This window comes from Syngnathus typhle, linkage group LG11, assembly GCF_033458585.1.
Source record: "Syngnathus typhle isolate RoL2023-S1 ecotype Sweden linkage group LG11, RoL_Styp_1.0, whole genome shotgun sequence".
Lineage (NCBI taxonomy): Eukaryota > Metazoa > Chordata > Actinopteri > Syngnathiformes > Syngnathidae > Syngnathus > Syngnathus typhle.
In genome coordinates, this window is record NC_083748.1 from 3,208,066 (window position 1) to 3,229,220 (window position 21,155).

Consider the following 21,155-nt stretch of genomic DNA (forward strand, 5'->3'; position numbering starts at 1 on the left):
AAACTAATGCCAGTGTGTGCGTGCGTGCATGCATGGGTGGAAAAAATAGATAACATGCTCTTTGAATTGGAATATGAATTGCTCATCCCATGCTTTGGTATTAATCTCTCTGCCTTTTTCTTCGCTCTAGTCCTTTTGTGCTAAAGAGAGAAAAGAAAGGAGGGGGGGGGGAGAAATATTGGATATTGTAGGATGTCCTGTTTGGAATTAGGTCAGCTCCAATCAAATCTTAAGCGTTAACAACCCCCCCCCCCCCCCCAAAACAATCCTCGCTGTACTTCCACTTGAAGGAAGTAATGTCTTTCTTTGTGTTTCCTCTCAATGGAATCACAGAGACCGCTAGTGACTCCCAACACACACTGACATGTGTCTCACGTGGCCCACGAGTGCCACCTATCGGCCTTATCAGTAGAATACTTGAAAAAAATGAAATGGGAAAAATAAAAATACAGGAATAGAAATACAATAAAAAAAGACATCCAGAATAAAAGAATGTAAACAGTCCTTAACCTTCTTTTTTGTGTTACAAAATGATTTATCTTCTGCTCATCTGTTCATTTTTTTAAAATGTATTAAATGCCTGCAATTCCCACTGGTAATAGATTTCTAGTTTTTTTCCCCTGCACCTTGTTCCACATTCCTCTCCCATCCCAACATGGTCTCCACTGCTCCTAGTTCATCAAAATACCCCCCCCCCCCCCCCCACACACACACACACACATACATGATACACGCACACACTCTCTCCCCAGCAGATCTGACAGGCTGATTGCCAATTTCAGCAGAGTTCAGCAAAAGCCAATGTGAGAGCACCCCTGCCGTTGCCACGGTAACAATGCAACAAGAGAGTGAGCAGAAAGGAAGGGCGGAGTAGATGTGATCAAATGTGATTGTTTTGATATATGCGCAGCTCGCATTATGCTGCTACACATGCACTCGCGCGCACACGCACACACACACACACACACACACACAGAGTATCTGCTCCATGCTGATAACGCGTCCTTGTTGCAGTAAAAGCATGTAAGAGGGAGAACAGTTGGCAAGCAGCAGGCCTAATTGCCTCCATCACACACCCCGCCGACTTATGTGGCCTACCATCATCGACATTGCACGCATGTGTGTGCATGTCATAAACGCCCCCCTGTTGAATAAAGGCCCCACGACAGGCACTTCTGTTTGCTTGTTTACGATGATGAGATGAGCCATTAAAGCTTACCAGTGTTGCATTAGTTGCCAGGCCAAAGCAATGTATTCCATCAGTCAAAGGTTGCAATATTAGATACATCCAGGGTGGCAAAATGGCATCAATGTAAAAAGTGGGACATTTTGCATGGAAATTGCGAAGTAGCTCAAGTCATCTTTCGTCACTAAAATCAGTGCCCCCCGACAAATTCAAATGATCATGTTTTGGTTTTTATGCATGTGCAATATTGTGCATTAACGTAATAATTCAATTGAATTCAAAGAAATATCATGATGTAATTCTGCGAATCAATTCATTGTGCTTCTGGTGTGCCTATCTTGACCACCAGGGGCAGTATAATAGTCGTTACTCTGTCATTTTTCTTACAGAACATATCACTGGCATCAAGCTCATATTGCCAAAATCCTGACCCCCAAAATGGTAAGTTTATTCAACTATTTGCAATGCAGGGTGAACAATAACAAACCATTTTCAACATTTTGGATGGTCAATAATTTGCAAAAATATTACCCACACGTGGACTGTGATATATGTGAATGCACAAAAGGAAACAGTACAGCCATGTATGTTAAAAGTTACCAAAGTTTATTACATGTTTATGTACAAACAACCCTTAAAAGGCACACCTTTGCTTGTTTAAATAATAATAGACATTTTATTTTGGACAACATTGACACAGGAATACAAGTTTAATGCAACGTTTCATTGTTTGTGCGAGTACTTTGTGATGAAGGCCATTTGGGTGCTTTAGTGTTTAAACAAATGATTAAATGTTAATTAAAATGTCATGAATCTAGATTAGAGACATACCTTAAGCAGGTGACACACACCGATTTTTATCATTTTAACAGATTTTTTTAAAAGGCAAAAGACCCCACAAATCAATGCATCCATTTTCTGTTCCTTTTTTGTGATGAGATAAAAAAAATACAATTGTGTTCTTAGTACCAAGACGAACATGTGGGGAGCACTGTAGTGCCACAGTTCATCCAAAAAACACACAGAAGAAAACAAGTTGTAGTAGAAATAGCTTGAGATCCAGGCCAACTCTGTGTTGGGCACATAAATGACAATTTGACCTACATACGCTGAATTTGATTGTAAGGGGATGGAAATTCTCAAATTAGGCCCAACAGACTTTCAGAGATTTACCAAATGTGAGATCATGACTCATGACAAGTAAAAACAAAAAAAAAGAAAGTTTGTGCTTATTATAGCATATGGTATACTCAATATCAAGTGTACCCCACACCACAGAATAATCTCTCAGCAACATCCAATAAAATTTTTGCAATTGAGTGAAGCACTCTAATTTGGTATTGGCCACACTATACTGATTGCGATCATAAATACTGACCAGGTTGAACATTTACAAATGTCACTCAATTGTTTTCTGAACTGTTTTTTTCCCTCTTTACACAACTTTTAGAGACATTGAAAAATGAGGGTTTTGCCAACTTTGATTGGAATGTGTGGAAAAATGTAGTCCAATTATCGGTATGTGTACACTTTGAAGTCCATCTGTTCATGAGGCTCTTTTTGTTAGTAGCCTTAATAGTTTTAATCAAAATCTGCAGCTTAACTAAAGTAAGTCAAATAAAAATAACAGTCTTTTTTTTTTGTCATATTACGCTCTTATTTAGTATTATCATAAAACCAGAAAGAAAAAGTCGTAAAAGGGTGTTTTGTGAGAAGGCAACTTAAACATCCATAAGTTCAGCATTTAATGAATCCTTACATCCATTTTAGATCACGTAGTGATCAGTCTCCCGTCATTCCGTTAAAGCTGTCTTCCTTTACTTAAATAATGGCTTCTCCAACATCAACCATCAAGACATTCAAGGCGCACACATACAATGAATCAATACAAGGTGAAGTGACGCTTACCAAAACTACAAAAATGACAGCTGCATAATCAATGCGTGATTCATGAGCTGTGCATTTGTGAAAAACCTCAACTACCCCAATGTCCGCCGGTCTTCCACGAGAGACCGGGACAAGCCGGTAGAGAGGACAGGAGGTTTAGTCATCACTTGCTGCGCTCATAACGGTCTGGGTTGTTGTTTTTGTCAATTCGTCAAATATTCCTAATACAAACTTTACGGACGTCATCACGCCAGGAGGCCGAGTCGCTTGACCTTGGCTGACAGAAATGAGTGGATGATGAACACCAGCGTCTTGGGGCAAGAATGAAGGTCCAGTTGCTGAGGACAAAAGGGAGCAGTTAGTTTTGTAATAGTGGATTTAAATAGTTGCCTGGTACTTTCTTAACTTGAGTAAGTAAACACCCACGTGGCCATTATAGGATGCAAGGAAATACTTGACTCACAATTTCGGCCTCAGGCCCTCCGAAGTCAAGGAACATCATGCGGACGCCGTCGTCCGACGACATCCTCAGACGCTCAAAGGGATGTTGCAGCAGGACGCTCTTACGCACACCCAGCTCTTCGGTGAATAGCGTGAAGCCCTCGTCAATGTGCACACCTAGGGTGCACTCCTTTCCGTTCCAGCTGCAGGCTACCATGGGGAGGGTACATTGTGTTATTGAATTGACACTTATTGCTACGCTACCTCATATGACCACTAGAGGTCACCTTAGGACAATTAAAAAAATCATTTTAGTACTGTATTAAAAAAAACTTTATCCAGGACTATCTACTTCATATCCACTTAAAACCAAGGAAATTAGTGTGTTGACTTTGACTCTAAATCTTGGCCCTTTACTTATTCTTGGAAATATAATGTAAACAACTCTTGACGTCATTATCTCGATGAATGATTCCTGGCGCCGGGTGGTTGTTTATGTCTCCCGAGTGGGCATGTGGGCTGTGTTAAAAGCAAACACGTTATGGATCATTTTGAACATTTGATGTCCAGACTAAAAAGTGATAATGAAGGGAGTCAATTGTGGGGAAAAGTAATCTCAAAGAGGGTTGAATGGCTTTGAGAGACTCCTTCCCATTCCTCTAAAACTACAGTGGTAGTTGTCTTATGGCATCAATATTCAATAATAAAACCACTTTGTTACTTGCAAATTGTAATATACATTTTATTTGTAAGTGCCTTCAACTACGTAGTTACCTGTCGTGACCTCCTTGATGAGCTCGGCGGCAATGTGGCAGCCGTCGACCAACAGGTGAGTCCACGCCGACAGCTCCTTAGGGGAGTTCACTCGGAACACATGGGTCTCCACACCTTGCTTGGTGCCCGTACGCAGGCCAAATGAAAGCTCGGATTCCAGGAGGGGAGAGGTTTTCCCTGGGCCGGAGTGGACCAGCCTAAGGCAGACATGTCGAGAGGACATAACAGGGTTAAAAGTCTAAAAGGGTGGAACCATATGACTCACAAATTCTGGTGTCACCCTTGTTTTCCGAATTAAACATCTGCTGAGGCAGACATGGAAAGAGTGAGAGTGTGCCTACTTCAACACGAAACTGGACACAAAATGCTTCATGCTGATAAACATACTGTTGTTAACTATTATGTAAATACTGTATGTGCGCACATATTAATATATTTATACCTAGTGGTGATGAGAGGGTGACTCTTAGTGGGGTTGCTGATGGCGTCTTTGCTTTCGGGCAAGGCGGGGTAGAGAAGCAGTTCCCGGTCGGTCAGCACAGCGAGGACGGGCCTCTCCGGTCCTTGGACCGCCTGCACACATCAAATGTGTTGACAGCCTCTTAAGGGAGGAGCAGGCACGGTGACGGCAATCCACATTATGCCGTTCGTATTAATACTTTGCATACATGACTGTCAAATCATCAACATGCATCGAAGCCAAATTAAACGGTCATAAATGTCCACTTCCTGCATTCAAATTTCAAATGTATTTCCCTTTCAAAACCAGTTATTTTATTCCCAAAGCGAAGGAATAAAAAATATGTTCTATGAAATAAGAAGTAGCCTGTTGCATAGATGCAAAATAAGCTACTGCTCAAAAGAGACCCGCCCCTCAAATCTGAGTGATTTTAACCAGCGTGGATGTTAAATGTGCTGTAATTCTTGATCCTTATCTATCCTTTTTGACATAAGAATAACTTTTTGAGACTTTTAATGATACCTGGGAATGGCTTGAAATTGTGAGGAAAGGACATCTCACATTTAAGTCCTTCTATAGCCATTTTACCCACAAACAAAATGGCCACCCAAAAAAACCCTCGTTGGTAGCAGTTGATCTGATCCTTACCTGTTCAACAATCCATCCCAAGTGTTTGACTTCCATACCCGGCTGCAATCTCTTCATCTCCTCCTTGACTAGTGGTAAAAGGTTGGCAGCACCGGCCTGAATGGCGTTGTACCAGGACTGGGCCATGGCTGGGTCTTTGGCCCGCAGAAACACAGAGTTCCTCCTGTTGGGCGAAATCACCTCGAAGTACCTGCCAGGAGGAGATGAGGGACCTTGACTATTCCCTTCCGATCAAAGCTGACCTCAGAGAGTGAAGCGCCTGCGTACCTGTTTTCTGTGTCAGGAGGGCATTGTTTGCGGGATACCTGGCACATTTTCAAGGGGATGCTGCGGGGTTCCCTGGCCTCAGCGGACAACTGGTCCTTCTGAGGCGTCGGGGGAGGCGAGTCCCACGGGAGAGCTCCGCCAGGGGATCCCGAGCTCTTGAAGAAGGCTGACATCTCCTTGATGTACTTGACTGAAACATAATGAGCAATGTAGCGGTTCTTTCAAAAGCTGTAGTTCTTATAACGCTCATCGTAAAATCACTATGATCGGTATGACAGGCAAAAAAAAAAGAAGTAATATGCCATCATGAGCTATTTTCCGATTCCCACTCTTAGTTTCCAGCTGTCACCAGTGGGATTGTTCACAAGGAAAATTGCCCATCTGAGAACGTCTCAGCATTACTGAGAGTGAAGACAAGTGGCCCTTGTATATCTGTAATTACAGGCAAAATGGAGGCCATAACTACACTTGGTGGGCATTGGCCAAAGATCTATAAATTCAATGTGTTATTTGCCAGATTTTCCCATGAGGTCTTGATGCTGCCTTTCACCAAGAGTACTTATTTTTGAACCTTTATTCCATGTTTACCTCAATTGAAAATGTGTTATGTAGTTTATTCCAACATATTCCTCATTTTTTGATGCAGGATTCTTCACAAGAGTTATTTAAAGTTATTCTGAACCTGAGGCATCTTTGACTTCTTAACCATGACACCAACACATGTACAACACACGCAGAGTGAGCTCTGGCGCAGCAGGCCAAAGTCTGCGGTATGAATTTGGCACCAAGTAAAAATAGCCCCGAGGACTAAATCGGAAGACTGAAGGAAGGGATCTGGTTTCACTCAAGAAGTGTGAAGAAGTGCTCTCGTCTTGCTGAGGATAAAGAGTCATATAGCTCCAAGCGAAAGAACCTCGGGATGGGATAACGGGAGCGAGCGAGGGGGGCTTCCACCGTTCCCAAAATAGATGGCATTCCTGCCGCTCAGTCAACCAAGCAGCTATTTGGTTTAAAAAAAAAAATAAAAAATTGAGCTGCAGGGCAAAAGTCGACAACAGATTCATTTGGCTCTGAAATGAAGGAGTAGCTCGAGTGTCTTGCCTGATCACTGCTTTAGAGAAGTCAATTCATTCACAGAAGAGATGTCTACATACTACCGACAAGTAAGGCGAGGGAAGTTGTGCTATCATGTGCAAGGTCCAACTTTGTGTTGTCTTTGGCATGGAAGGGCAACAGTGCGAATTACGTCGCTGCCTCCAACTAGTCAGAGTGAACGTTAATACCTGGCGCTCTGAAAACAAGTGGTTTGGATATTATACGCATAGCTCTCTGAAGTCAGTTAGAATTCAACCAAAATGTTCTTGGAAGAAATGTGTCATGTAAAACCTCAGTTTGAACTGAACAACTGTTTGCTGTCACAATGATGTCTGGGAATGTGAAAGTTGTCTTAATAAAAGTATGTTTGAGTATTGAAGTTACTTTTTTTTCTGCCATGACTCTTTCCTTGTCTCAACTACACAGTGCAAGTAGGTAAGTGGCAGAAGACTAACAGGTACCTGCCACATTTCTCAAGTAGCTATCAACTTGTGTACTTAGTGTCTCAGAAATGACCTTCTGTCAATATGCCCCGGTACTGAACGATGGATATTTGCTGTGTTCGGCAGCCAACATCGTTCACGATGACCACTCGGATTTAATGTAAGAGGTTAAACACGGGTTTAAGTGACTTTTTTGTTTTTACTTGATTACACAAAGAGGCAGTTAGGGTGGATTTACATTCCTCCAGTAGGTGATGGCGCCATGTAGCCAGACATCAAGACTACCACTTTGATTGGTGATGTTTGTCAAAATGTAACAAGGTTCACTAATCCAACTACAGCAAAATCGAGTTAGTTGGAAAGAAGTAGCAGCAAGGAGGCAAGGTCATGCATTTTGTGATGTTCATACAGTGCCTTGCGAAAGTATTCGGCACCCTTGAACCTTTCAACATTTCAGGCTTCAAACATAAAGATATAAAAGTTTAATATTTTGTCAAGAATCAACAAGTGGGACACAATCGTGAAGTGGAACAAAATCTATTGGATAATTTAAAGTTTTTTTAACAAATAAAAAACTGAAAAGTGGGGCGTGCAATATTATTCGGCTCACTAGCGCTAATACTTTGTAGCCCCACCTTTTGCTGCAATTACAGCTGCAAGTCGCTTGGGGTATGTCTCTATCAGTTTTGCACATCGAGAGACTGGAATTCTTGCCCATTCTTCCTTGCAAAACAGCTCAAGCTCAGTGAAGTTGGATGGAGAGCGTTTGTGAACAGCAGTCTTCAGCTCTTTCCACAGATTCTCGATTGGATTCAGGTCTGGACTTTGACTTGGCCATTCTAACACCTGGATACGTCTATTTGTGAACCATTCCATTGTAGATTTGGCTTTATGTTTCGGATCATTGTCCTGTTGGAAGATAAATCTCCGTCCCAGTCTCAGGTCTTTTGCAGACTCCAACAGGTTTTCTTCCAGAATGGTCCTGTATTTGGCTCCATCCATCTTCCCATCAATTTTAGCCATCTTCCCTGTCCCTGCTGAAGAAAAGCAGGCCCAAACCATGATGCTGCCACCACCATGTTTGACAGTTGGGATGGTGTGTTCAGGGTGATGAGCTGTGTTGCTTTTACGCCAAACATAGCGTTTTGCATTGTGGCCAAAAAGTTCGATTTTGGTTTCATCTGACCAGAGCACCTTCTTCCACATCTTTGGTGTGTCTCCCAGGTGGCTTGTGGCAAACTTTAAACGAGACTTTTTATGGATATCTTTGAGAAATGTCGTTCTTCTTGCCACTCTTCCATAAAGGCCAGATTTGTGTAGTGCACGACTGATTGTTGTCCTATGGACAGACTCTCCCACCTCAGCTGTAGTTATCTGCAGTTCATCCAGAGTGATCATGGGCCTCTTGGTTGCATCTCTGATCAGTCTTCTCCTTGCTTGAGATGAAAGTTTGGAGGGACGGCCGGGTCTTGGTAGATTTGGAGTGGTCTGATACTCCTTTCATTTCAATATAATTGCTTGCACAGTGCTCCTTGAGATGTTTAAAGCTTGGGAAATCTTTTTATCTCCAAATACGGCTTTAAACTCCTCCACAACAGTATCTCGGACCTGCCTGGTGTGTTCCTTTGTCTTGATGGTTCTCTCTGCGCTTTAAACAGAACCCTGAGACTATCAAAGAGCAGGTGCATTTATACGGAGACCACACACGTGTATTCTATTTATCATCATTAGTCATTTAGGACAACATTGGATCATTCAAAGATCCGCACTGAACTTCTGGAGTGAGTTTGCTGCACTGAAAGTAAAGGGGCCGAATAATATTGCACGCCCCACTTTTCAGTTTTCTATTTGCTAAAAAAGTTTAAATTATCCAATAAGTTTCTTCCACTTCACGATTGTGTCCCACTTGTTGATGATTCTTTACAAAAAAATTAAATTTTATATCTTTATGTTTGAAGCCTGAAATGTGGCAAAAAGTTGAAAGGTTCAAGGGGGGTGAATACTTTCGCAAGGCACTGTATATGAAGATAAAAAAATAACCGAAAATTCGATACAGCTCTATTTTCACAAAGACGGTGAAGAAAAGTAAGCAGTGTTGGATTCCACAAAAAGCTAGCTAAAAGAATTGTGGATGGAAAAAAAAGAGTTTGCGGATAGAGGATTACAGAGGAGTAAAGGAATGAAAATAAGAGAGAGAGGAAATTGAAAGTAAGAATAAAAAAAAAAAACCTACACATGGTACATCTAGTAAAGCCTAGCCAGAAATGTTGCCATGAATTCCAGGGGCGGCACATCCAATACAGAGGCTAAAATTAGCTGAGATGGCACTGTTATTACTTCAGCTTATCTGGCAGCCAGTGAGACCACTTTTTCATACAGCTTTTGTGTGTGTGTGTGTGTGTGCGTGTCTGTGTGTGTGTGTGCGCGTGCGTGACTTCCACAGAATCCCCCTCTAAGCTTTCTTTGACAAATCCTGACCAGACATTTTCAGCCAACTCACTTTAAACATTTTTTTTCCCCCATAAAGCTTTTATGTCTCTCAACTGCCAGGAGAGTTTCCAAATAGCCAAAGCACCATTTCCAAAATGCTAAACGCAATGGAAAAGTACCACCACATGATTTGCTTTAGAATTATAATTATAGACACATTGGATCAATACCCCCACCAAACTGTCAGTCATAGCTGACAACATGACAGAATAAATACCGCCTGCTACTTTGACTTGATAAATGTCATCAGTGCATGAAAGAATGTGTGATCACACAGTTTGGTTCCGCCTTTGTGTCAGGGCAGCAAAAGGAAAATAAAAACAAGAGCACACATGAGAAAGAAAATTAAAATAAATGTCAGACTAGGACCTCCTAGTTGAGCACATGTGTCAACAGCTGAGTTGAATTTCTGACACAAATAAAAGTTAGACTTTTAATTCAAGCTATTCCGCCAAGGCCTGTGGGGGGCAGTCTTTCACCTGTAAAGTGGCTGGCAATTAAAGAAGAAGAAACCATGTCTACCCTTGTAAATGGATACAATTTGCAGGATAAATTATTAAATAAAAATCTGACCAAAACATTCAAATCTATTGTTACATAAATGCAATCTCACACAAGTGAAAGGCAAAAATAAAATATTTTCCAGTCCATAAAATATGCAGTTTTGTCCCCAAATGCATTTGAAGTCATACAATTTCCATAACCATAAATCTTCAGATGATACGGGTAAGCTGAAAGAGCATTTCATATTTTTGAATGAACAAGCACAAAGCAGAAGAATCTTGGAGCGCTTTTTCAAAAAGAATACTTCAGAGTTATACAAAAAGAATACTTTAGACTTATTCTTTTATCTTTACTCAACAAAGACTGTGCAATATCTGAGCAGCATTGTTTTTGCTTATCCCGGGTTTATGGTCTTGTCTCACTTGGTTCCTCTCTGATTAAATCAAACTGGAACAACTATGCCCCCCGACCCAGCAGTTAAATAAGTAATTATTAAGCAAGTCAGCAGTGAGATATTAATGTATAAAAATAATATCCCATTTGTTCCATTATTTATTTGAAATGCAAAAAAAAAAAAAAAACGAAGGTTGACAAGCGTCTGGCAGCCAAGTGTTTGTCATTGGAAGGTTCAAGTGGTATTGTAAGAAGATTTTCTAAAAGTTCAGCCGTTCCTCCTTCTCCACTGGTAACCGTGGGAACGGCTGGAATGTCATTGCTCAGCCAGCGACCTCAGAAGCATGCGGTTGTCTCTGGAAAGCATGCCAGGAAAACAATGTCCCAATGTTACAGCAGCAACAAGACAAAAAAGAAAAACGATATCTCGGGCCAAATCGACGCAGTAGATCACAAGCGTTTGCCTTTGCCCATTCTGTGTACTCGGTTCAATTGAGGTAAAACAAGCTATTAGTGGCTGCAATAAAGAAAAAGTGGAGTTCTTACAACAAAGCGCAAATATTTCAAAGATGCAGCACGTGCACGCCACGATTCTACCGTGAGGCCGTGAGATTCTTGGACCGCTTCCCAAAATGTTACTTCTAAAGATAGTTTGCTAGAAAATTAATGCTTTGATTGGACGATACTGAAATCCGACTTTAAAACTATTTTATGCCAAATCTCATTTTTCGAAGCCTGGAAAAAAACCCAACAAAGAGTAGTTGAAGAAGAAGAGAAGCGATTACTTTTCTGCTAACTACATTGACGTGATAATGTACATCTTCTACACTACAAAATCTTTGAATCTTGGGAGGGAAATTCTGCTTGGGTTCTTAACAGAAGGTACTAAAAGTCTTTGCCAAGTTATGAGCATGTGCAGTACATGTGTACAGTGATGCCTTAAGACACGCTGCTAGCTCAATGCTAACACATGTGTAACAACGTAGCTGGGCTAAGGAAGAGCATCTGTGTGGCTGTGTTGTAATATTTACGCAATGGATATTCAAAGACAAACTGTGCAGCAACGCATTAGGGCTTTATTGAGCTTGCTTGTGGAACATGCAAGAGCAGTAATGCCTCCACACAATGACCAAACACACAGTTAATAAATAACGCGCTGCCAGTGTGTTCCCCCACTTAAGGTGTGCTCCATTCAGCTATTGTCAGTCATGTGTCGAAGGCTTCTCCTCTCCTGAATGATTTAGATAAGTTCATTATTTCCACAGCCCATCTCATTAAGATCACGGCTAACTGCCAGCTTCGCCAAGGTAGACAGAGAATCCGACTCGTAAACTCATTCACATTCTCCCAACGCGTCAATGTGATTACTTTGCGCACGGCGTCAGGAGAGTTCATTATACTAATTCCACAAAGTGAAAGTGAAGCAAACTTGAACAGGGCCTGGCCTGAAGACGAGAGGCGAGTGTAAAGGAGGTCAGGCTGCTGACTTCTCCAACATTCTGCACACAAACACAGTATGTACTCATGCATCAAGCAGCGAGACTGTTCAGTCCAGTCCACCGTCACAAAGGCCTGGCCGCTAATTTATCGGGGGCCCTGGAAAAGCCAGTGGGGTTCACAAGGGGTCCCGCTAAGCAAACGTCAAGGTACACGCGAAGATGGCCCTCCGGGCAAGAGTTGCGATTTGATCAAGCATTGTTATTTTCTGAGATAATCCATCCCCTTGCTGTGCGTAAGCGCAATTTGCTCACAGGGCAGCAGAGCCAAAAGAAAAAGAACCGAGCTTTGTGTCCTGAGGGTCAGAGCTTTCGCAGCAGGGATAATACCGCACGTAGACTTGGCACAGTGACAGAGTTGGGTTTTTAATACAAGAAACGCACAGTGAAACCTCTTCTCTCATCTCGAGTTGACCTACAATTTGTTCATTTTTATAACATTTTCAGTTGGTATAAAAAGGATGCTGAAAAAAAATATTTTGCCGTTTTTAAATCAATAAAATGTGCATGTGAGGCGCGGGTCAACGTCGGGTCACCATCCTTACATTTTATTATAATATCTGCCACAGCGTGTTTGAATTTTAATAGGTGGGGCTTGGTCTGATGAGTGATGTGGGTGACTCAGTGCTGCTCAGGTTAGCAGCTGGCTGTTAATTAGTTAACATTTTCTAACTAAAATGTTTCAATGTCCGGATGTCAACTGTAGCCAGAGCAGCGAGAGTATGAATGTCTGTCCCCCCCAAAAAAATGATTGAAAGTGCACCAGCGGCTCTATGTGATCATGCCAACTTTGTCGTAAATTCAACTTTGGAAATATAACTGACATTCACGTCACATGACAATAATCAAATTAATAAGCCATTTTCAACTGCACAAAAAAAAATATAACCCCGGGAATTAAAGTGAAATGTGTTCATTTTACACAGTGACTCGGCAGCCTACTGGTGCCTTTTTTTAATTAAAGAAATCCTAAGTAAAAGTCATGCATCCTGAGGGATTAGAGATGCACCGATCCGACTTTTTCAGTTCCGATACCGATACCGATGCCGTGACTTTGCGTATCGGTCGATACCCGATACCGATCCGATATTATGGTTGACTTAACAAGCTACATAACTCTACATGTGGAACAGAAAAGACCAAAGGCAATGGCATCAGGCAGACTACACAGTTCTTTGCTCTAAATTAGGGGTGTCCAAACTAACGGTCCAGTTTTTATTGGCCCGCAGCAAATTCTGAAAACATAATTGAATATGGCCCGCACAAGAAGCTTGAGCTCAGCTTCTCAGTTTCCACACTAGATGGAGCCCGCCACACAAAGCGTTTGACGTCCCATTAACACCCCCCCGGAAGAGAAGCGAACACGCAGCGAGAATCAGCGGGACATCGGCGTGCAGAAGGTCACATTTAGTCTAACTGTACTGTACTTTCTTGGAATGGATAGTATTCTTAATTACACAATGAAGCTGGAATTTTGGAAAAAAAACAGCCACGCGAGATGCATTGCCAGTTACTCATTTGCTGACAACAGAACGGCAAGAACGTAAGGTAAAACAAAACAACTTGTAATAATAAGCCAAGGAAGACAATTTCACTGGACAACAATGATTGTCTGACTCCGAGTAATTTCAGTCGTTCCAGAATGGGCTATATTGCAGGCAGTCAAAAAATGGGATTCAGGTATGTGGCAAAGACAGCGAGAGATTAGATTTGGGGTTAGTGCCTGTTGAGAGTGCTGACAAAGCGTCACAGGCACAGATGAACGTCCTAAAAATCGAATCGCACCCCAGGCATTGGCTAAACACATCAAAGCTTGCGCACATGGAATTTTCACACGCTTGTAAACTAGTATTTATGTGCTTAATGACCACAGTTGGTGCGGTTTTGTTTGCGTCCATCTGTTTCGTGATATGACACCGTCAGCATAGTCAAATCCAGCAGAACATGGCTCAAGGCCAAGGACTTGGGATGCAACAAAGCCGCCATTTGTTTTCTCGTGCAGTCTTCCCTGAAAGTGACCAAACAATTGGGTCGTTTCCTCTCACACAAGGCCTCTGCCACTGATTGAATTTGCTCAATTAGCCGGAGACAAGAGCCAAAGAACAAACCAGTGCCAATATGGACAAAAAGACGATCCAGTTTTTAGAGGACTGCCTGAATATGCACAAATTACCACGAGCGGGACGTCTCTTCCCTTTAGTGCCGTGTGAAAGAATTTTTGCACAGTGGTATTCAACTTCTGAAATTCAATCTATTTCCATTTAATCTTTTCTAGAATGTTTTGGTTGAACACCAAACTGTATGACTTTTTGAGTCAGAACATTTCTTTCCCTTCCCTTGGCTTTAAAACGACTTTCCCAAATGCATGTGCCGATAGATGATGTCATTGAGGCATTGAAGATTCCACCGCGAGCAGCGGCGTAATTGCTATTGCACAGACTGGACGGCCCCGATGCGGCTGACATAAGATCTAAAACACGTTCCCAGCCAGCCAGTAAAAGTTACTACAACAATGGAAGAACTGTCACTGCTGTGCTTCTATAACTAAATCCGCTTAATCCATATGTGTGTAAGGAGCAGTGATGAAAAGACCATGGGACAAAGAACAAGCTCTGTCCAGAAATGTCCTGGGTGAGGGAAACAACAAAGCAAACTCCGCACAAGTAACTTGGGGGTAAGCTAAAGTCCATAGCCAGCATTGCGTGAAGATGTTTTATATAACTCTGTGATGAATGCATTTTGGTGCAGCTGTGTTTGAAAATACAAACCGCTAGACAACGGAAACTAATTTGGCAGGAAGGCAAAACACGCAGTGTGGGAAGTGAAACCAACAATAAGGTCATGTTCATACACTATTGTTCCATTTCATAGTTGTGACTCTGGAGCGAGGTTTTCAAAAGTTAAGTCAGACTGACTTCAAGGTTTACAATTCAACATGTTTCAACATTTAAACAACTTTTATAATCAAGCCAGAGTCATTTATTATTCTTATAAACAAAATGATTTCTCATGTGCACACACACGCGCAAAATTGTAAATATAACTGGGAGGAAATGAAGGCAGCTGGGGATTTATTGTTTCATCTGGTGTTTTATATTTATCTGACCCTCTCAAGTGTTTACTGTTCCTCTCACACACACACACACACACACACACACACGCACGCACACACACACACACACACACACACACACGCACGGAGACACATTGATTATTCCATCACATCTTGATGTAAAGTCAGACAGGAAAAGAGGGCAACTCAGAGGGCAAGAGGGCACCTGACAGCATGGAACAGTCGCAGGTTTGATTTTCTTTCAAGAAGTCCAATAGACAACAAACACACTTTCCTATTCATGGTGAGACGTTTGGGGAGGACAGAGGAAGCACAATTTTACATTCCAACTCAGTATTTATATACAGCTAGTGATTTGATTAAAAAAAGACTAGACAAATTAGAGGATTATTATTTTTAGAGCCTCAATTATTAAGTAAAAATGTCAATGATTATAGAATAATAATCGTATAAAAAAAGGGGCGATTAATTTGATAATTGATTTGTTGTCGATTAATCAATTTATTTTGACACCTCTAGGGATAACATTAACATTCTTATCGGTCATACAAATGTAGGAAAACAGTTAAGTATGTCGGATTTTTATGTAAAATCAAAAAAAATTAAAACCAAGCAGTGATCAACGGACCCACTTTTTATAGATAGATTATCATTATTATTATTGTAACTCTGACACCATCCTCCACCCACATAGGTAGAATAGAAAATAGAAAAACATTGATATTTTTTTGGTGGCATGGAAGAGATGGAATGGCTTTCCGATTCAATCTTACTCTCGCACACATAAATAAATCTTCTCTTATCAGATCGAGTATAACATGTAACTCAAGCGAAAAGAAGTTTGCGCTGTTAAAAAATACTGTCGTGCGCACCAGTGCCCACTTTGTGAGTGTCCTGGTCTCTTTGGGTTCATTGCTGCTCTATTGAAGGAGGGAGCCAGCCTAAAAGGATTCCTGACGTGATGGATCACAGAGCGGCACCGCTTGTCTGCTATTAACGCTTTTCTGCTTGAGTGTGGACAAGTAAAGCAGAAGCGCTGAGCTCTTCTGTCCGCAGCCTTGCTTCTCTGGCTCAAGTCAACAAAATTTGGCTGACGGCAAATCAAATGTTACCACAGTCAAAATGGCAAGAATTTGCAACCTCAATGAAGTTACAAGATGAGCTCGCTCTAGCGACGCTATGTTGCTTTGTTTGAAGAGAAAAAAAATGTCATCTACAATCGAACAAAAAGTTCTCGAAAAAGTTTGGAGAATGATGGAGCATTCATGAATATTTGAGTCCCCTTTTTGTTTGATCTTGTACTTAAAATTCTACAAAGTGTGTCACTTTTCTATTCCATTTCAAACCTCACTACATGAGCTCTGGCGGCAAAACTGATGAAAAACAAAACAAAAAAACAAACAAAAAACCCTGCTGATTCTCACTGTAAACATTCTTCAGGGCCTAGCGGGTGTTTTGTTGAAGTGGAGCACAGTACTTGATATCAGAAATGTCATCTCTGCATTGGTATTCTGTTTCGTTCTTTGGGTCTGGTTTCACAGACGCTCATTATTTAAATCCATCAAGTGTGATCAAAGTATAATTTAACATAAATGATCCCACATGACCTTAACCAGCATTATGGAAAATGTATTCAATCAAGGTCAGAAAAAGAACTTTGGTTTACTTGTTGTATATCTGAAGTGCTTGCGTAAATCTTGTGAGTGTGTAAACGTCTTACCTTCAAGGATGACTTCTTTGCCAGTTTTCTTCAGGGCCTGCACGGCCTCGTCGTGCGTGGCCTCCCGTAAGTCGCAGCCGTTGACAGACAGTATGGCATCGCCCACATAAAGGGCCTCCGTTTGGTCGGCAGCCAAGCCCTTAAAAATCTTTGAGATGAGAATGGGCATCTTGTTCTCCTTCCCACCTGCACGACATGAATCTAGTCATTTTCTTTGCAAGAGTCTGACGTGGGGAAAGGTTCTGGATTTTCTTTGACTCTTTTTGCTTTGTTTTGCAACTGTTACAACACAATGCAAATGATAGGTAACTGACATTCCCAGTCAGAAGATATAACTGATATATTATGCAAACATGGTGGTCAATAATGTCAGCTGGCAGTTGAACTCTCGATCTCGCAGCCGGCCCGTCATTATCTATTATAAAAGACAATATGACATTCAATTAATTTTAAATACGTCTCGCGCAGGTTTGCGCCAAGTGGGACTTAAGAGTCAATGGCCTAACTCCTCCTGTGCAAGCCAAGCACATTCCCAATCGAGTTATGGACAGAATGGGTTCCCTGGCTTTTGACCTCGATGGCATCAGACAAGTCGCTTGCTGCATCAGTAAGTATTAGAAATGAGGTAATGCCCAGAGGAGCCGAGTCAGTCAATACTTGCTGCTTTTATATAGTTCTAAAAAATAACAACAATGCTAATACAGTTGTGGTTCCAAATTAGTAATTGGTAGAGTTCAGAAATGAAAATACTGCCTTTGTCTTACACGTTTAAATCTATGAAGGAATGCTACAGTGAGTCTCCAATTATTATTTCTACCCATAACTGGCAGCCTAACGCTTAATCCTCGCATATTCCTTCATCATCCCACCGTGTCTTCTTATGTCACGAACACGGCTGCACCTCCAAGCTGGCAAAGTGTCACTTGAACGACATGTGGGATAGCGCCGAGTGATGCAAATGGTGACACAGGTATATTAGTAGTACCGTAATTTTCGGACTATAAGTCGCACCGGAGTATAAATCGCACCAGCCATAAAATGCCCAAAAAAGTGAAAAAAAAAGACATATATATGCATATAAGTCGCTCCTGAGTATAAGTCGCCCCCCCACCCAAAACTATGAAAAGAAACGCGACTTATAGTCCGAAAATTACGGTAGTTTTTATTTTTAATTTCATACGTTTCATGCCCTTCAATTTGTTTGAATTTGGAATAATAGAAAATAAAACTGCATAGTTTTAGGACCTAAGAGAAAAAGTGGCGAGATGTTGCACTAGCAGCGAGTCAACAGCTGAAAGGAGCAGCCAGCCATCATTTGTCGGCCCACCACGTCATTTTATGTGGCTCACAAAGACAAATTTTGCATCAACTTTATGTCATTACTAATTAATTTTGGGATTGGTGGCTTTGATATTACTTGGGGTCACTTTTTTTAAGCGCTTACGGCAAATAGTCGACTCTACAGTCTTTTAATATCATGAATTGTATGTCTGAAGTTGATTTTCATATTGATGCAAAATCTTGGTTTCTCTAAAAGAAACAGCATATTCCATCATTAAATCTTGCGTTATATAAAAGAGAAAGGACTAACTGTTTGGAAGGAAAAAAAAAAGGCTTAATCCAGGCCCATGGCAACAAGGCTTCAATCTGACCAGACACTGTCTGGAGACCTGGAACTTTGCTCTTTGCTTAAATTAGACAGACCAGAGTGAAGGTTGACTGCCTCCACGCTTTCTAAAAGCCAGGGTGGGCTCCCTAAAATTAACACAGGCGGTTGACTCCCTGATACATAGCTTTCGTCTCTGACCAATGACAAATGATGGCTGGCTGCTCCTTTCAGCTGTTGACTCGCTGCTAGTCCAACATCTCGCCACTTTTTCTCTTTTGCTCCGTGTTGCCTCCCACCCATCTTCATCTTTGGTTACCATCCAAGCCGATTTGTAGCAACAACATCAAGCTAGCAGGGTGCCAGCAATTATTTTGTTTTAATAACAAGCTGCGTGGCTCTACAAGTCAACTATGGACAGAAGAGTTTTTGCCATTAGAGGTGCCATTGTTGTTAGGGGGATGGAAGCACACGGAGCTAAAACGACCACGTTAGCATCAGCAATAATGAGGAGCAACAATGTCTTGTCATCATGTGCATACTGCAGACTAAAAAAAGATACAAGAACCTTTTGCGCTGTCTAGAAAAGCTGACACGGGTGCCTTTTTTCTGCATCGCACGGGCAACTCAACCTGGCAGTTTTCCTGCATTCTGAGCTAGCATCCCCAGAAACTACCATGACAAAGGCACCTGAAATAAGAAAGCCAAGTCAAAAGTCGAAGTCCGTTGTTGACATCACACATGTAATTATCTGATTGGCTGATCTGAAAAGGCATCAAACATAGCATCTGGGTTTTGTCTCCCAAAGAATATGAGCTCACATCTATTTTTCTTGTTCCAGAACACAGTGTGAAAGCAAAAACAGTTGTGTGCCTTTGTTAGGTTTTGTCATCCGTCACAAATGTGAGGATCTCTGTATAAAAGAAGCTACAGCCCTCCCGCTTGGCATTCTTGCTTAAAGGGTGGAAAGTTCCATGAACTTCTCAATAAATGACCATGGGAGGTTAAAATGGGGATTTTTTAAAGATATTCCAAATTGGAAACTTTTCATGGAGACTAAATGTAGGGGAATCAATTGGCAATTTAATGGAGGGTAAAAGTATGACATTCAAGCATCAATATAAACATTCAACAAACAAATACAGTCGTAACTACTTTTAAACCTTGTTTGCATTTCTAAAAATCCAACCATAGCATGATCTTTATATGTTACGTATTTAGAAAGTTTTAACCGCCCAACAAACTGTCCTGCCAACCGAGATACCAGCTGAGGTCTTGTAAACAGGATTGCAAAAGGCTTTCCAACAACCACCACACTGTTGAGTGAGTAGGCTACACATCAGTTATGTAAGCCTGATGTTAGATGTGGGAACAATGCAAGATTGTCTCCTTGGGCCAATTTTATAGTAATATTTAAGTCATTCAAATGCTGTCGATATTTGATGAAGATAATCGGGTATACTGTAGATTGGTGGCTACTGTCTTGACCTGTCTATACAGATTAAGCAAAAGAAAATGAGTTAATGTAGAAATTAATGAATAAACATAACTGGTGTCATCAGATCTTCAAATCTCTTCTATTATAGTTAAACAAACAAACAAACAAACAAAAAACGACAAATAGAAGATAATGTTTAACTATATTGTTAACCAAATCAAATGAATCGCTTAATGTATAAAATAATTTACTGTACAGTTTGTTTTAAATTCAAAGCTTTTTCTTTGGCCAAATAGCATACATCAGTGTCTACAAGAAAATAACAACACTTTTGGACAAACATCCATCCATTCTCTCATATTTAACTAAATGATTTCATGCACTTAATAATGCATCGTGCTTTGAGTAATAATAATGTTTTAAAATTAAAATACACAATTTCCCTGGGGAGTTTTTTTTCTTAAACACTCAAGAGGCTACGCGGCACCCATATTTTTTTCTTCCTTACAAACGTTTCCTAATGACACTCACCGGACTCCCCGCTGGGGTAAATTAAGCATGACGGCTGTCAACCTTCGGACCACACAACAAGTTGGTTAAAACATTCCAAAATTAACCAAAAAAAGCGATCTGCTTCCATTCGAAACACCAGCGACATTGCATTTCAAAGTTACCAATCAAGTTTTGCACGCTCGGTGAGGAAAAAGTTCAAGTCAACTCGCGGTGTTTTGAATGGCGCTGCGACTCCACATTTGAGCCCCATGAGGAAAAGATTGATCTCACCTTTAATACTAATCCCGAGTCCTCCAACGTCTTGCTTGGTAACTCGCACCGTGCGCTTCACATTGGTGATGGTCTCCGGGACGGGACATGAGCTGAGATTAGGGGGGTCTCCGTTGATCGCGCCTGCGGGATTCGGATTGGGTTTGGCCGTCTCGTCGGCACCCTCGCCGGGGTTGACCGTCAGTGTGTCATCGGTGAGGGTGGCCAGCACCCGGGTCCAGCGGTCCACGGTCACCCGGAGTTCCAGTAGTCCGGTTTTCTGCGCCTTCATCGCGGCCGCCATGTTCTTCGCATTCCTGGAATAACTCTATAAGGGGCTGGCGGTCCTGCGGAGCGATATGGAGGGCTGGGGTAGGGGGCACGCACACACGCACACACACACACACACACACGCACGCATGCACGCATGCATGCTCACACAGCTCCCTCATGCACAGTTGCACGCCCTCGC

At 41.6% G+C, this 21,155-nt stretch overlaps 2 protein-coding genes across 2 annotated transcripts in view; one reads left to right on the forward strand and one right to left on the reverse strand.

Annotated features, from left to right (window-relative positions):
• Positions 1-1,771: 1,771 nt before the first annotated feature.
• snta1 (syntrophin, alpha 1) lies at positions 1,772-20,987 on the reverse strand. The gene is made up of 8 exons (XM_061290704.1): positions 20,705-20,987; positions 16,878-17,063; positions 5,664-5,853; positions 5,397-5,586; positions 4,731-4,861; positions 4,289-4,485; positions 3,537-3,724; positions 1,772-3,411 (listed from the first exon to the last, which is right to left on the reverse strand). Exons 1-8 carry the CDS (start codon positions 20,985-20,987, stop codon positions 3,319-3,321), a joined length of 1,458 nt encoding a protein of 485 aa, XP_061146688.1. The 3' UTR covers positions 1,772-3,318.
• Positions 20,929-21,155, forward strand: part of cbfa2t2 (CBFA2/RUNX1 partner transcriptional co-repressor 2) — a 49,563-nt gene continuing 49,336 nt past the window's right edge. Inside the window, exon 1 of the mRNA XM_061290703.1 lies at positions 20,929-21,055. The gene's annotated coding sequence lies outside the window, so the exon portion shown is untranslated. The remainder of the gene's footprint in view (positions 21,056-21,155) is intronic.

What these genes read in the sequence shown, in the direction of transcription:
- snta1 (XM_061290704.1), bottom strand. Translation starts at nt 20,987, where the DNA reads ATGGCGGCCGCGATGAAGGCGCAGAAAACCGGACTACTGGAACTCCGG. An exon ending in CAAAGAAGTCATCCTTGAAG is followed by an intron (nt 5,854 to 16,877) that starts GTAAGACGTTTA and finishes ATTATGTTTCAG; the next exon opens with TCAAGTACATCAAGGAGATG. An exon ending in GAGGGCCTGAGGCCGAAATT is followed by an intron (nt 3,412 to 3,536) that starts GTGAGTCAAGTA and finishes TTTTGTCCTCAG; the next exon opens with CAACTGGACCTTCATTCTTG.